At 36.5% G+C, this 17,941-nt stretch overlaps 2 protein-coding genes across 2 annotated transcripts in view; one reads left to right on the forward strand and one right to left on the reverse strand.

Moving 5' to 3' along the window:
* psmd1 (proteasome 26S subunit, non-ATPase 1) overlaps positions 1 to 17,941 on the reverse strand; it is a 54,585-nt gene that overhangs the window by 21,256 nt on the left and 15,388 nt on the right. The gene's annotated exons all lie outside the window — the stretch shown is intronic.
* htr2b (5-hydroxytryptamine (serotonin) receptor 2B, G protein-coupled) lies at positions 1,768 to 17,624 on the forward strand. Its single transcript, XM_088913597.1, has 4 exons — positions 1,768 to 2,425; positions 4,231 to 5,006; positions 12,109 to 12,309; positions 15,852 to 17,624. Exons 2-4 carry the CDS (start codon positions 4,616 to 4,618, stop codon positions 16,754 to 16,756), a joined length of 1,497 nt encoding a protein of 498 aa, XP_088769723.1. The 5' UTR covers positions 1,768 to 2,425; positions 4,231 to 4,615; the 3' UTR covers positions 16,757 to 17,624.

Here is a 17,941-nt window from a genome sequence, read left to right on the forward strand (position 1 = left end):
CCAAGCCAAATCCATTCTGTATCTGGATAATCTCATCATTTCTCCATTATGTTATCTTTTTTGTTTACTTTTCTGTACAAAACTTTCACCAACAATAAAAAGGCTAACAATCTCCAGAACCATAACTAAGTGAATGACATACCTATCTCCTAACAAATCTGTCAAACACTATATACATAAAAACAGAAGTTACTGAAGCATATTACGTAATTATGAAAATAATGATGAACATCAATAGCATTAGATAATTCACTATCTCAATTAATCTCTTTAAATGTAGCATACACACATTTAGAAACTACCTTTTAGCCATTAGCGTCTATTTTCAATTACAGGCCAAAACAAGTAGAAGTTACATGCTGATAAAGCATGAAGAGATGAAACCAAAGAAAGACTTCACTGGATTTGTCAAAGATAATGTCTACTGCATTAAGAACTTTACCATTTTTGAGTGCACAGTATTTTCACAACACAGCCTAATGTTTAATTTTGTTGTGTGAAGGTTTTGACTTTACCAATTAGGCAGATTTGATCAGTTTCTGTGTATAGGGGTTTTCTACCCACCATCTAAAAAAACTGTAACACAGTCCACTAGATTTGGAATGTTCTTGTTTTAAAAGAAATAATAGCAAAGGCAGTTCTTAACTATGTTAATTATAAATATATACATTATTATACAAAGAATAACTATGAAGAATAACAGAGAATAATGAATTGAAAAGAAGCACTGGACATAAAAACATTCTTCAAATGTTAACATTATATATTTGAAAATTTCTTTAGAAATGTTGTATCCGAGTCTGACTATAAATTATCTTGTCAGATTTAGATCCATTAGCTTTCCAGGTATCAGAACTCGTTCACCCAGCACTGTCAGGAAGCATTACAAACAAATGACTTAGTATGAAGGAACTGAGCTCATGTACCAAGTACACAGCCCTTGGCTATTTGAGCTAGAAAGCACATGAAAACGTTTTTTCCAGACAAGGTAATTCACCTGAATGTTCACTATCCATTAAGTAAACAAGGAATGACCTAATAACTTCTATAATTACCAGCCAATGCAATGTATCAAATGGCCTTTTTACATCAGTCTTCACTCATTGCCCAATGCTACCTTTTTCTATGAATATTGCTCATTTGTAAGACATTTACAATATATTATAAAAGTTAAAACTGAGATCACAAATAATTTTTCCTTTGCATTTAACTCACATCAGAGAATATAAAAAGTGATACAAAATGAAAGTTTATCATCTCCAGATCTAAAGAATCTTCGAATTCAATAGGAGTCTGTACCTTTGTCAAAATCTAAATTGGGATATTTTATAAGCAAAGTGGGATTGAGACAGAGTTTCAGCGACATCCTCTATTGTCAAACAGAGCACGTGACTCTTACTGTCAAACTTACTAAACTTACTATCTCAGGTCCCCCTAAAAAACTAAAACAATAAGAGAGCAAAGGATTAGCTTGTGAACTTTGGGGTGTGCCAGAATGACAAAACAACAGCAATAAACAAAAACTGACAGTTATGTTGACGATGTACACTGCTGTGGCTCGCAAACCAAGAACACAAAAATGATGGGGTCCAGCCAAAAAACTTGTTCCACTTCATGACATTATCCAATAACCAGGATGTAGGGCCTCTCACCTTTCCATTAATACCTTGCAGGCTGTGTTGTGGCCAGTCACTGCCGAGGTAATCTGTGCCCTCATGCCCCCCTTAACCCCCTTTCCTCCCCAAACCACCACCTCCACCCTCGCTTATCCCAAGAGCGTACGGAGCAGAGAGTGACAAGTATACACAGCAGGTCTGCTGTGCCGAAGGAAATTACCTCCCAGAGCCGCTGGCACGCATCCAGCTAAGAGACACTCATCTGTTTTCTTGCAGCCTGAGTCACAGGCAAGCTAAAGAATGAGAGGGAGGGCAAAGAGAAAGCGCGAGTGAACTGGAGACGGAGAGAGAGAGAGGGCGAGTGAGGGAATGAAGAGGGAGAGAGAGAAAGGACCACAGACAGAACGCCGCAAGTTTTAAACCTGAGCCCGCCATAGGTGATGCAAAGTCAGACCACGATCATTTACCCAAGCAAGGACCGAAAGTAGCCCTTTAAGGATGGAACGTACAGAGAGGAGACCCCGCTTTTAAAAAAAAAATGTGAAGAAAAAAAGCTCTTAGAACTTGGATTCTTTTCATTAAAAAAAGCTTATGGATTCACGGATTTCAAAAACAAAAGGAGTTACCGTCTTGACTGATACAGGGAAGCCAGAGGTAAAGAGGCAATACAAGCAGTGACGAGGGAAACTCTGGAGTGATTAAGTCAAAACAGATTCTCCTGTACAGCACCTCTGAATGAATTTTAAGGAATGGCCATTGACCAATGAGGAATGTATGAAAGGTACTGAAGCAATAAGGTTTTCTGTACGGTAAGGACATTTTTCTGACCAAATAAATACCTTTGCTCAACGAAAATTATAATGCAACTGATTTATTAAACTTTGATGTTTTAAAAAATATTTTTACTGTATTCTAACATCATTTCCTGAAAGGAATTCCAACCTCTACAGTTAAAAAGGTAGATTATATAAAGCAGTAATTATGTGTAATGAGAACCATTGTATTTTTTTTAGAAACAGCAACAAAACAACTGCAAAAATACAGACAGATATCGGAGCCCTTTTTCTATTCTGAATAAATCAATTTGCTTTGCAAATCACTTGCAAAACTGCTCTCTATTGCCAGGTGAAAATGCAATGGAGGTCAATTACGTAATTAACTGGAGAGTGAAATGATTTGTGTTTCTAAAATCTTTTGAGTAACATCCCAAAATAAAGGGGATAAAGTATAATTCTTTATATTGCATTTTCTTAAAACAAAAAAAAGTGAATCAGTAAGAGAAAAAAACAATTCTCAGCAACTACATATAGTACATTATGTTCGACAAGATTTTCTGGTTTGGAAACAAGCACTCTTAAAGACATGACTTATTTCCCCATCAGGGCAAGTAATTTCACATGCAGAAAGCAGGCAACTATAAATACACACAATAAAGTTGATGGAATGGTATATTAGACTGTAAATCACATAAGATTAACTTCTGTTAAGAGAAAATTACTATATTATATTAATTATTATATTAATGGGTCAAGGGCTTAAAGAGGCCAAATTCGTTCTCACCCTGCAGAGATTATTTGAATAACGGGCTATCACTTGGACATTGTCAATATAAAATGAGACAAACTTTCAGAATTCTTCAGTACTGTGTTGAATGAAGCAGCCTCAGTGCAAACAATGTAAAAGAACATAAGATATTTCTTACAATAAATTCTGGATTAGGTGGAAAAAACATTCGTTTTCAGATATCAAACAAAAAGGGAAAATCACTTAAAAAGTAAATCAGCACATACTGTATATTTCAGCACACCTGTTCTTAAAAAAACATTTAGGTTATAAATGAAACTTACATTAAATAACTGAAAATTGTATTCTGATTAAATCAACTATTATAGTAGTTTACTCTGGGGGGTGAAAGTCTAAAAGAATGCCAAAGGATTCTGTGAGTAGGGAAAGAAATTAAGGTAAAAAAATTAAATAACCATGCTGTTAGATGGGCTGATTCTTTTTTTGAAACAATGCTTAAGATAAAATGTATATTTTTTTAATAATGTAAATCTAAAAAGAATGAATCACCAATGTGAAGACTGCAATAAAATGTCTTCTGACATTACACATCATTTAATGGGACAACCAAAACCAAAAGTTTAATTTAAATGAACAAAAAAGGGTGCCTTACTTTCAAGTTAGATATTACTAAAAATGACCTACCACATTTTAAGCACATTCTTTGCGTTCCATGGTTGTGAATTCAATTGTGGAATTGTGAAGGAAACAGCCCACAGCACATTTTGTTCTTTAGCTGTTCTAAAATGTTTTTTTTTGCAGTACTGCTCATTACCAGCACCACCTCAGCTGTTTTTTAAAGTGCTAATTAGCTTGAACACATTGTTCAGATAGAAAAAAATAACACTGAAGGACTTGTAAACTGAATTCAAATGAGGTATCCCAGGTTCATATCACACAAGCAATTTTTTAACAAGTACATGAATATTTTGTTTGCATTTAACATATTTAGCTCTAACAAGAGTGAACGATTTTGTCAAGCTTTAGTACATACTGTAAAGAAATGCTGACGTGGCTACTCAATGTACTAATAATGTCCATTTCTATTTAGGAAAACTGCCTGATCAAGAAACACCTTTCATATACTGTTCATCACTGTACATGAAGGCACCTGGAATAAAAGGAATTTAATCATTTTGTCACAGGCAGTACACAACTTGCCCGTGCCTTATTTTTAAACACTGTCTAAATGAGAAGACGTTTCAGAGCTCTTGCCTGTGGAAGTACAGTACAGCAAAGGATTACTGTTGAGCGCCATTGAGCTACATGTTGAAGAAGAGGGCTACTGATTAAGAAAATAACACGATAACCAGAAGAACACCCTGTTTTCAACATCACCACCCTATTCTATAGTCACATGATAAAAAATCATGGGTTCCTTATTGTTGGAGTTGTAGCAACCCTGTCTCTCCATCTGCCCGTGGGACCCTGTGACCATGCTGGCCAAGCTCCAGGTTACTGTCACACCAGCTAAGACGAGGAAACACACGCGGAACATCGACATGCCTGACCAAGACTGCATTGCTCCTCTACAAAGCACGCATGTGCAGAGTCCCTACCTGTTGGCACTGAACACTTCAGGGCTAGCCAACAGCTCTCTGCCTGACATGGGAGAGGGCTCCAGGCAGTTGCAGTTGCGCTGGCCCTCTTTGCTCATCATCATGCTCATCATCCCCACAATCGGGGGCAACATCCTGGTCATCCTGGCTGTCTCTCTGGAGAGGAAGCTACAGAATGCCACCAACTTCTTCCTGATGTCTCTGGCAGTGGCCGACTTGCTGGTGGGGCTCTTTGTGATGCCCATCGCCCTTGTCACAGTGCTTTTCAGTAAGTAAGCCTCCTTAATATCACCCCCTGTTGGACTGTAACAAACCAAGGCAGGCAGCCTCGATAAGCCTAAAGATCAGTATCAGTAATATTTCCTTCCCCGACACCTCTTGAATTCCCTTTAATCAAGTCAGACCTAGTGGGGATTTTAGATTCCATCTTGGGCAAGGATATATAATAATTAACCCATTGTAATAAAGGACACAGGAAACCACAGGCAAACGCAAACTCTTAAGAACTAAAAAGGAGATCTTCTATATTTGCTGAAGTGATCAAATTTATAGAAAACAAAATTTTCTATAAAAGAAAAACATCACCTTTTAAATGTTAAAAAGCAAGTAGTAAGAACAAAATGAATGACATTTACTCAAGCGGTGAGATCATAAATATTATAAATATTGAAACATAATGTTGAAGGAGATCTGAAATTTAATATGAACACAGACAGAAATAGATTTGAAGATATCTGAGATCAGATAATACAGATTTTTGACACATGGCAAAGGAAAAAAAGACAAAGCATAAAAGTGAAAGAAAATGACATTATGTAAGAGAACCCAAATAAAATATACTGTTTGTAAAAACAAAAGAGATACTGTCTTCACGAACTCCTCGGGCCCCACCCACTACCACTGTAAACAAATAACTTATTTTACATGAAGCAAGGGCTAAACCAACAGACAGTACAGCAGAGAATTCACATCCCTGTTTGACATTTTAATTAAATGTCGAACTTCCTGAGCACTGTATAAAACTAATAACTGAAAATGACATCAACTTTTAATCAATTCACCCACTGAGCACAAACCTATTAAACCATGATTTTCTTACAGTGGCAGCGTATTAAGACTTTTCGGAAGTCTTAGCTTCAATTATAAAAAAGGGCAGATGAATAAAGAAAATGTGTGATTTTCCCTTATTAGCTTAATGTAGGCTGTGCAGAAGCTATAAAGCACAGAGCTAAAGTAATATATACACCCCATCTTCAGTTAACAAAGCTTTAATTACCCAATGCATTAGTCATTATGATTACTATAATTTTGCACTAAAAATTTTAAGCTTAAAAAATACATTTGCACAGTTACAAAACCAGTGCAGTCAGTTTTTTTGTCATTAATCAGTACTTTGAAGAGGTAAAATATTCATTAGGATCAATAAAATAATGTTAGTGGTTATCACTAGGCTGGAGAAACAGACCGAAGACTGAGGAAAGACGACATGGCGAAAACGTTGTACGCTGAAATGGATTTAAGCAGATATATTTTCATACATTAATAATCTCATGTAATGCCAGTCTATCTTTTTGAATAACCTTTCTGCCAACGTATAACTCGCCATCTATATAGTGCCGTCAGTATAACGGACCTACACTGCCCCAGTTTTGGAGAAATACTGAGACAGAAAAGTTGTTTTATTACGTCATATTAATGTACATTTCCTTGTGAATATTTTGAGATATTGTCCACCGTTAAGAAAATCTGCTTAAAAATGTAATTTGGCATGAGGTCTGTCCATTGAACGCACTACATCTAAAATTTTTAATAATGTTACAGGCAAGAGTACATAAACCCTCATCAGAACAAAACTGTCGTACCTACTGAGAAGTATTAAAATGCTATAAGGTCAAACACTCCTTTTTTTTGCATTTTAATGACTCTCAGTACTTGCCATATACATTTTGCAACATATAAAAATGTGATATACTGTATATTTGTAAAGGCACAGCCCATCCCAATGTGCTAACAGTCTCTTAAGAAAACAAATTCTTTCCTGAATGAAACATACTATGGTGGAAAAATAAGCTGAGACTTTAACAATTCTTTTAAGAGAAAAACAAAAGAGCAGCTTCATATACTGACATTTTTTATCAAATTAGGAACAGTGATTATCAGTCATCTAGTGCTGATTAATATTGTAGTTTTTAAACAGACTTGTAAATATAATTTACATTATTTCTGAAATATTTCTGTTCATTAATGGCTCATTACTATTATAGTTACGTATTTCTGGATCAACAACATCACAACAAAACATCCAGAGACAGATCAGTATTTTTTGTCAGTTACAACGGTAATAAAAAGATGTAGATGTAAACATGGTTTTACATTTTATATAATTATAGATAATTAAAAATTATAAATAATTTATGACTAATCTCAATAATTTAAATTGTTCTTGTACACAGTGAAAATCTACGTGGCTTCTTTTGCAATTTACATTTCAGAATTGCCTGTTTTAACTTTTTAGCTTCTACTGAATGTCTTGAATATTTTCCTGGTTTTAGAGTTTTCTTAACATGCATTCTTTTATTAAAACTTTATCATCACGGTTTAAGATGACTTAAGTATGCTGTTTTAAATAAGTGTTGAAAATCCCCATTTCCTGTTTAAAAATACATAAAATATAAATATAAAATATTTCAATGCCAGTGCAATTACGATTTCAAGAGTCAAAAGCAAGCTTTAGCACAAAAAACTTTTCGGCACAGAAACTAGATTCCAAATAGCATCTTTACTCCATTCTTGTGTCTCTGCAAATTAGTTTAGGCGTATATGTTTTTTGGCACAAACATTTGTCTAAAAACCTCTCATAACTTTAAGAAACTGAATTACCTTGAACATCTGCAAGGCACATGGTGATCTGGCTTGCTGGCTAGTTAAAACGTTTTGTCAGCACCTTGAAAAGTACGATGATAGTGAAGACGAATTTGGGGCGCTCCAGGACTGAGAATCGAGCATGCTGCATTTCTGGCTCGGATGGAGCCACCTTAATCAATCTCCCATATCCAAAACCAACAGTGGATTTAGACAATGTCTTTCCAATATTACTACACACAGATGGGTCTTTGGAAATATGTAAATGATAGAACCATTTTCCCCAAATGATCACATGCTACTTTATGCTTATCTGAAGAACACACCCATGAACACTCCATCTAGGTGGCATGGAGGTGCAGTGGTCAGCAGTGCTGCCAAGCAGCGCAGGGGACCCGGGTTAAAATCAGGACGTGGGCTGCTCTCTGCGTGGATTTGTATGTTCTTCACACGTTCCCACTGTACAAAAACATACTGGTGGGTTAATTGACTTCTGGGAAAACAAGCCCTGGTGTGAGTATGCGAGTCTGCCCTGCAATGGTCCAGGCAGTACACTGGCTTGCTTCCTGGGATAGGCTCAGAGGTCAGAAAATGGATGGAGTACTTCTGTCCTTGTGGCAGCAACCTGGCAGTTTTTTTAACCTCCTTGAGAAAAAATTGTAAAACGCTATTGCAAGCAGCCCCTTTAAATGCTCCTGAAACTGCCACTACAGCCACATGCTCCTTAAACAAAAATACTCTCTACCTTCTAATTTAACAAAGTGCACAAAAGAGTGTGTCACAAGTAGATGCAGTAAGAATACACGGAGAAAACACTGCTCCCGTGTGTGGCCGTATTTCCTGATTCAAAGAAATGGCCTCAGGTTTAACATGTGCCTTCTCAGCCAAGATTTGTGATGTGGACTTCAATGTAAACAGGCTGAATCATTAAACAATAAGAACATGCAATAAAGCGTCAACCTGTTCAACAGACCCAATAAAAAAAGCTATTGTTTTCTTAATCTGAAGACGCACACCTCTCTGTAACTTGTCATGTAAATGTCCTGGAGAGCTCTAGTGTAGTGCTTCATTGTCATTTTGATGTACCACAGAAACCTGCTAGAGAGTGAGGTTAAATGACAGTCATCCTGTAACAGTAAAGCAGAGTGCTGGCCACCTGGCTTGCTGCACTGCCACCCCAAGAGAAAGCTGTTCTCTGTATTAACTCTCCCTATTACCATATAAAAATAGAACGGGGATGCCACCAGATTTTTTCCTATTTAAAGAGGTATCAGAAAGAGGAGTCATCTTTTCACAATGAAAATACGATTTCTTTGGTGTTTGCCATGAAAATGTACTTTAGGAAACCCAGATAATAAAGAACTATACCAATAAAGAGCAAAAAAAAAATCAAGATCCAAGCTTTTCAGCCCAATTTTTCAGAAGATATTTATGAACTGAAGGAATTTTTTTAATGCTTTATAAATCTGTCAGCTTCGGAGAAACCCCGAGCACTGACATGGAACCTCACAATATTTTGGCACTCCCTAAAGACTCGTGATAAATAAATCATAGGGCTTACAAATTCATTGTGATTGTCCCTCAGTACATTCTTGAACTTAGTAAAACCAATTTGGTTGTGGGAGCAAAAGGTTACTTGGGAAAACAGAATTTTCCCTGAATTTTTTTAGAAACTAAAATAGATAAAAAAAAGAAGAATCTTTCAAGGATTTTATTTTTTGGCTTCTTCTTAGAGAATGATGTTTCTATTAAAAATAAATGTAAGTTAGTGCATATTTGTGACATTGGATTTGACATGCTGCCTTCACTGAAGGAGCCAGGAGCTGCAGGTTATTTGAACAGATCCTCATTTTATGAAGCTTAGAGCATTTTAGAAGTTTCTATCAATATTTTGTTATATGAGTAACATGGCACTGCATTAAGATTTAATACTGGAAATTTGGAACACGTTTTTCTTCTAGAAATAAGCTGCTAGTATAGAATCTGCTACTTCCTATTAAAACTAAAAAATAATCAGTTCTTATACATTAGGCCATTAGTGCCATTACTATACACACAAGGCTCTGCACATTGTATCTCACAGCGGCTGAAGCTAATGAAAGTGTCCTGTAAAGCCAGATTACTTAAAAAAAATACAATTATTAAACTTCAAAAGATGATAAAACACAGTCCTTGTCTATTTTGCTACATTTACTGTAAAGCAAGAACAGTGCACTCTAGGAAACCAGAGGTTTCCTCTCAAAGGGTACAATTTATACAAAGTTAAAAAAGTAAGAGAGCCAAACACTACTTCTTTGAATTACACGCAGAGGTTGATGTAAATGACTTCAGGTCACACCCTCTATACTGTATTTCTTACAGAATCTGACTGCAGTCTTGTAGCGAGCCGTCTCTCGTGAGATCTTAATTAAGATATTTCATAATCTGGAAACAATCATTCAGAGCTCCCTCGCTTAAAATGTTAATCTTCCCATTTTCTAACTCCACCGCCTCAAAACTGTCACTATGTAACCTGCTACAACTTGCTAATTAGGAGCAGGTTAAAAAACATTACTTCTCAGGTATTAAGCATGGAAGATGCAAGCAGCACAGAATCTGGATAAAAGCAATTATTGGAAGGAAAGGTTGCCAGCTGTACTATCCCCCAGGCTAGGGCTGACCTTAATGTGTTAAAATGAACAGATTATTTCCTAAGGCTTTGTCAGACAATGTCCCCCCCCCCCCCCCCCACACAAAACACCAAAATACATTTAAAATAAAAAAAAACACGCTGAAGTAAAAAAACACTGCTTCTGCAACACTGATGTGCCAGCTCTTGTTCAGTACACACAGATGTCTCTAATTAAGGAGGCTCCACAAAATATATAGGAAAATACAGTACGTTTCAGAGTTTATTTTAAAAATTCCACTGTACACATTATTGTATTGAGGGTGGAAGCCTTGGAGTTCGTAGTTAGATAAGCTTTCTCACCACTGGCTGTTTCTCGCTAGGACGAAGGCTAATCCCAATGTAAAGTTAGACAAGAGATAAATTAAGCTGAATTTGTAAAGCATTTCTATAGACTATTGTTTTCTTCTCTTTACCCTTGAACATTTAATTCATACTAACAAGAATGAGGAAATAAAAAAAAAAACATTAGTACTATTCCAAATGCCTCTTATGTCTTGAAGGAGAGTGTTTCTAACATTTTTGACAAACTTTCTTCATTCATTTGCTCCTATCAATTGGTCCTACCCATTTTACCCACTAATGTTGTTTCTGTGACCCTAAATAAACAATGCTCTCTGAGAACTTTGGTAAGCGACCAATAATCAAGTTTGCCATCTACTGAGCTTTCAGCTCCTTAAAAAGTAATAACAAGTAATAACAGAGGTTGATTTCCAGTAAATTCATTCTTTGAACACACGACTTATAAAATAAACAGTGTATTAACAATACAGCAGTCTTAAGCCTTGGGTATTGAAGTTAATCTATTCACATAGTTGGCATGCAGAAGAAACATTCACAACATGTTCTGCAAAGAGCCTTAAAGACAGTTACACAAAACAAGCAGAACAGTCAGAAGAATTTACCATTCTTTTCCATTTTGGAAAATTCCAAAATAAACCAGCTTATTTTTTTCTGATCTATAGTGATTAAAAAATTCAAGCAAAATCATTAGAAGATATGAAACATTACAATAGTTAAACTCCTACAACAGGGAGACTGACATGGATTTCCATTATACAATTTGAATAAGTTCAAGTCCATTGTCATTATACTCATATACAGGTATATGGTATAACAAAATGCTAATTACCTAGTTGTACAAAAAAACAACAATGCAATTGTATAATAAAAGAAAGACAGAGACAACAGGCAATGTGGAAAACAATATCAGATGTGCAAAAACATGCATCAACAGGATGAAATAAAAGGATAGAAAATGATGGGGAGAGAGCTTTTTGACATGTAAGGTAGAGGTAGATTTCAATGTGTGTTTGAGTTTTTGGTAAGAAAGAAGACACTATGAGGTGCAGATCATAGGTGAGGTAATATGAATGCAAATTTTTTTTAGGAGTGGTAATTATAGTTTCTATGATAAACCCGTCACAAACCCACAGAAACAGGACGCAGTACATGTCCAGACAACAGAAATCGTAACGGCTCCTGCTTTGAGTGTTGTGATCTAAACAGCAATAAAACTGTCAATAATTTAGCAGGGGCAATAAAGCCAAATATAAACTGTTACTACATTTAAATAATGAAGAAGAGGATGGTTCACGATACAATTGTTTTTATACTACCAAAAAAAAAACCCTCAAAAGTCAGTATTTAGGGTGTGAATGTCTATAAGCAGTTTACGGCAATACAAATAAAAAGTGTTTTTTCTCTGTACTGTTAACATCCTGATTGTGGACCCTTTTCATTTCTCCAACCTTAGAATGAACCAAACGTAAACCTGGCTAGGAGTTTACTACTAATTTAGGACTCTGCAACAAAGCAATGCTCTATTTCTCTCTTTCAGACTCCAGCTGGCCCCTACCCAGGTTCCTCTGTCCCATCTGGATATTCCTGGATGTTCTTTTCTCCACAGCCTCCATAATGCACCTCTGTGCCATCTCGTTGGATCGCTACATTGCCATCAAGAAACCCATCCAACACAGCCAATATAAATCCAGAGCAAAAGCTATGGCAAAAATTGCAGCCGTTTGGCTTATATCCATTGGTAAGCAGACCAACAAGGCTGAATGCATTCTTGAGCTCGTGTTAAACCAGACGTAGTTTATCAGTAATGAAAAAGAAAACAAGTTTTTCATCCCTGCTCAGTGAAGTCACACCACTCTTCCCTTTGGCAAATAGAAAACAACATTTTTGTGGAAGACATCAATGACATATCATACTATTCATACTATTCCAAGCTTCCTGCCAGTCATTTCATGACCAATCAATCTAAGCACATGTGCCATTACGAGAAAACATCAGCACAGTTGCCATGGCTGGAGTTGGACTTGGTATGGCAGTAAAATCTTTGCAGCAGCTCTGCATATGGAACTTCTTAGGAAGGAGAGTTGACCTCAAAACACAAAACAATTGAAGTGATTGCTTTTCAAATAAAAAGATTAAAAAGCACCAGAAAACACCAATGAGGATGAGAAGTCACTGAAACACAGAGGCACGTTACCTGTAGAAAGTAATTCCCATTCAGTCTTCTTTCCATCTGAGAAGAACACAAAATTCTGCCAAGAACACAGCTTGGTAGTAGTGCTTTCTCAGAAAAACAAATACAAAGTAATTCTACATTTCAAAATTGGATATTTGGAAAAACAGCTTGTCAGGGCTAGTTTACATACAGAACTCCAATAAAAAGTTATGCTTCCCAACTATAAAGTTTCTGCTCGTAAACCGATTATCAATGTCAAGATGAAGCTCCTGCCTCTGTAGTTTAGAAAAGGTCATTTTACAATCCAGAGAGTTGCATCTAGCATCACCTTCACAGTTCTTACATCAGAATTAAATCTGGTTCTAGCACTAGTCTTACTCAGGCATGCACATAATTTCAACAGCAGTTAAAAGAGTTCAGCTTCCTACAGATTTTAGTGCAGGGGTACACTTAAAATACTGTATAGAAATACTGTTAAGTTACTGTACCTTCATTTTTTATTTGATGAAAAGAATGCACTTGTGCACTCTTATACAGTAGCTCTAGGCATTGGTTGATTGGACCAGATTTTGGGTTCCGATGCATTTCACACACATGGTGGTTCTTTCGTCTGTGCACACAAGTAAATCCCACAGCTTTTCTTTGTGGAACAAAATCAGCATGCCTTTCACTCCCCTAATTGCAGAAGCCTTGCTTTAAAAATGTATTTTGACAGTAACATATGAATTGGCTCAAGCATTTTCTAAGCATTAAACTGGGTTAGGGTTAGGGTTAGTAGGGTTAGGCTACTGGGCTTAGTAATGCGCATTGTAATTTATTTTTTAGCAAAACTGTCTCACCCTCCTGCACTGCAGAATTTCTTACTGCTTAGCATTTTGTGCTTTATTTTGTCTATTTTTCACTGTTTATATTTAATTGCATCTTCTTGTGGTTATTGTTTAAAATTTTATTTTAAAATTTATTCCACGTTCTTTATGTTAAGTTAAAAAATGACAGTAGTGTGTATTGTTAAAAATGTTAAAGAAAAACGTGGTCTCATCTTCCTCTGCTGCAGAATTCTTATTGCTTGGTGATATAAATACTAAGGCATATTATGGGTGATCTATTTTTTCCGTTGTTTAAAATTATCAGAAAAACAAATTCTGCAGAAGTAATACACTCAAGCTAATAATATGACCAATACAGAAAAAAACACCTTCATTCTTGTGAATCGGAACTCTCGATTCCCTCACCCTATTCCTACTGAACCAAAGGTAGACGGCGTGTTTTCCGGGAACACGCGAACAGTATCGCGTTGGACCAGACGTGCCTGTATCTACACAGTGGTGTTTAAGGCGAGGCTACTGAGGGTATGCTCACGCCAAAGAGTAACCTCCACAAAAGACAAGACAGCTTCACTTAATCTCACTATTACAAAGCCATCTTTGTGAAATCACAGGAAGCATTATAGTTTAGAATATTGTGAATACTCAAGATGCACAAAAAATGCATATCTGTAAGGAGTGTTTTTCATTAATAGTATAACAAAGTTAAAAGAAACGAGGAAAAGAAAGCAATACTAAAATCAAAGTACATGTCAGCCTTTCAGGATAAATGCAAGTCTCAAGCAATGCCATGCTTATCGTAAGAACAACCAAATTCCAACACAAACACTACGAAATGTGAGAACTGCATATAAAGATAAGTGGGTAAGACGTATTGCTGAACCAAGCAATCAACAAAAAAAACTTGACATTTTAGTTTGGAAAGTTAGTGGTTAGGTCTCTGCACTAATAACAGGTGGGAGGTTAAAATACCAACACTAGTCACTGCTGTTGTATGACTGAGCCACCCAGATTACTTCAGCTAACCCAGCTAAATATATGGGTACCAAAATGTGTATGGAAAAATATGGACATACAATATGTGACTTCCCACAGTAAAAAAATAAGGCAGACGGTAAATTTGCTTTTCCATGTTAGAGCTGAATTAATACAAGACAGAAATTAAGCTATTATTTCTACAGGTCAAATCTTCCTATTCTCTCCAAGCCACTCACTCTGAATTCAAGAATGACAGCCATCACTCATAAAGAAAATCAAATATTAAGTTAAGCATGCATATAGGCCTGACTCCAAAAGACGTTTTACTATGGTCCCTGGTGATAATTAATACAATTCTATAAGCAAAAAAAGGAACTGGCATTCTTCATTACTCTGCAGCACTGGCTGAGCACTGAGTATTTCTAAACAATTACTTTTAATTTAATTTTTATATATTAGCTTCTACAGCATCAAATAAAACACACTGCACGTTTTATGTGACAATAGCAAGCCAGGCAGCGGTACTGGCAGGGAACTGGAGGAGAACAACGTGAAAACTGTCCTGTGGCTGCAAGATTTCACAGTACTCTGAAAAGCTGTTGTTCGTCTTGGCGTCGGCCACATGTTCTAGAACAATACATTCTAAAAAGCCAAAGGAGTACTGGAACAAATTGTATTTTAATCAATTAAATCTTGTGAACAACATAATTATTGTCCTTTGCCTTTTCACCTTTTTAAACAGTCTTTACCATACTGTCTTTGAGTGACCTTTTGAAATGTTTTTTAACTTTAATTAATGGTAAGAAATTAACGTAATTAATTACGCACTTCTTTCCCCCGATTCAAATAGTGCTGGCATAGGCTGAGTATGATCCCAAATACAAAAAACGATCACTAACAAATTTCTCTTTCATGTTTGATGAAAGCAAAATCTTGGTTAGTAGCCATTATGTTCATATAAACAATTAATTAAAATGCTTTTAGATAGGAAAATAAACTTTCTGTGACAGTTTATGAGCATGTCATAAGTTCTTCGGTTTTTGACTGCACAAAAACCCCACCTACAAGGCAAACTATTTGGAACCAGACACCAGTGCCAGTACACTACTCTACAGTACAAAAAAGGAAGCTACAATGATTTCATATGATAAAAAGTGTAATTTACATAAGGTGCTATTTTAATCCCACATAATTCCATTCAGACATATCTGTCTTGTCCATGGGCTTTAAAGAAATACATGAGAAAACTAAGTTACCGAAAAGGCTCTGCAAAAATCAAAATAAATCTTATTTGCTTTCTCCTAGGTATTGCCTTACCCATTCCAATCAAAGGCCTTAAAAATAATCATAACACCTTCAACAACGACACCTGTCTACTGAAGATTGACTGTTTCAGGGAATTCATCCTCTTTGGCTCTTTGGCAGCCTTCTTTGTTCCCCTGACCATCATGATGATTATTTATCTGCTGACCATTCAGGTGCTGCAGAAGAAAGCCTATCTGCTCAAGTCCAGGGCATCCCAGCGCTTCTCCAAATCAACAGTGTCTACTGTCTTCCAAAGAGAGCTACCAGCAAGCTCATCCCCAGAGAAGGAGAATGTAGCCATGCTTGATGGCTCCAGAAATAATCAGATTCCAACCAACACAAATGCTGTGACGGGGGAGGAAATTCCCATCAGAAGAATGTCTGCAATGGGCAAGAAGTCCATGCAGAATATCAGCAATGAGCAACGGGCATCCAAAGTCTTGGGCATTGTCTTCTTCCTCTTTGTGGTCATGTGGTGCCCATTCTTCATCACCAACGTTACTTCAGTTCTTTGCAACTCATGCACTGCTATTGCTGGCAAGCTGATCGATATCTTTGTATGGGTTGGCTACATCTCCTCTGGTATCAACCCTCTGGTGTACACGCTCTTTAACAAGACATTCCGGAAGGCTTTTAGCCGCTACATTACTTGTAACTATGGTGGGACTAGGCCTCCTAAAGTGCATCGCAGGACACTGGCCCGGATTTCCTTTAGCTCATCTGTGACAGAGAACTCAAAATTTTTCATGAAGCATGGAATGAGAAATGGGATCAGTCCTGTGACATACCAGAGTCCATTACGGCTGCGGTCTGCACCTATGCAGTCTTCTGCGGCCATTCTGTTAGACACACTGCTTCTAACTGAGAATGAAGGTGGCAAACAGGAGCAGGTCAGCTATGTGTAGCTCAAGATGTAGTGTCTTTTAGGCTTAAAAGAAGGAAAGGCTAAAGCCCTTCAGAGTGAACGCATTCTTGTCGGTTTGTGCACTCCATATATCAAAAGAACTGCATGAATACATTATGGATGTCAGTCTCAGTGTTACTTGTCACGACATTCTCAGGACAAGCGGCACTTAAGCTAATGTGATGGAGCTTTAACTTAATGTCACAGGTTTCTGTAGACAAGAAACAGCCAAAACGAAGAGCTCTTTACTATTAAGAAACAAGGTTGCATTTTAGTAGCAATCAAAGCAAGATATTAAAATGAAACTTGGAACTCTACATGGTTCAAAATGCATAATTCCCATAGTATTCAGTATTTACCTGGTTGAGATTTTATATCTGAACAAGACAAAGACTAGGTATTCGCCTAAATTTATCTATCTATACTGTATGCCACAATCTGATAGATCTTTCGATACAAATCCTTTAAACAATCACAGGACACCAACAGGATTATGATTGCAAGGAAGACTCAACCACAAGAATTTGCCTTTCCAGTGCACTCCTCCTGTTGTAATAATCTTTTCAAAAAAGTTTACGTGCCTTTGTGAACATGTTTTCTTAAATGCTGGAAAACATCAACAGTAGTTAGATGACCCCTTCTTATCATTGCTTTTTACTGAGATACTGTTATACAAATATGATCAAAAGCAGATGTTTCCAATTTCCATACAAGGAATAATGCCAACATTTTTTCATATTTAACTAAAAGTCAACTTTAACAGACAGACTTGTCTGAAAATAATGCTTTAGTGACATTATAAATATAAATATTCTGTGTAGAGGAGATATCGATTCAAAATTACACATAAAATGTGGCAATGTTGAAAACCAGATTCTGTGTTTTTTTTTGTCTGTCCCCATTCAATGCCAGAACACTTACATAGGCGATTAGTTTATTGTAGCCAATTTCATTAGGAATGAGGAATTTCAAGATAGCAGAGATGAAGGGCAAAAAGGAAATGTTTCACCCCAAGTCTTGTAGTGTGTGTAATCAACATTCACAGATAATTGATCTGCTCTAAGAGATCATATAGAAGATCTGCTGACATGCAGTTATTGTATGATTATTTACAGTAATTATAGACTTAGATTTGGGACCGTGTTTTAATAGTGCAATCCTGTTGATTGTTAAAGCATACAAAAAT

Source organism: Atractosteus spatula, chromosome 4 (assembly GCF_055471065.1).
Source record: "Atractosteus spatula isolate fAtrSpa1 chromosome 4, fAtrSpa1.hap1, whole genome shotgun sequence".
NCBI classification, from domain to species: Eukaryota; Metazoa; Chordata; class Actinopteri; order Semionotiformes; family Lepisosteidae; genus Atractosteus; species Atractosteus spatula.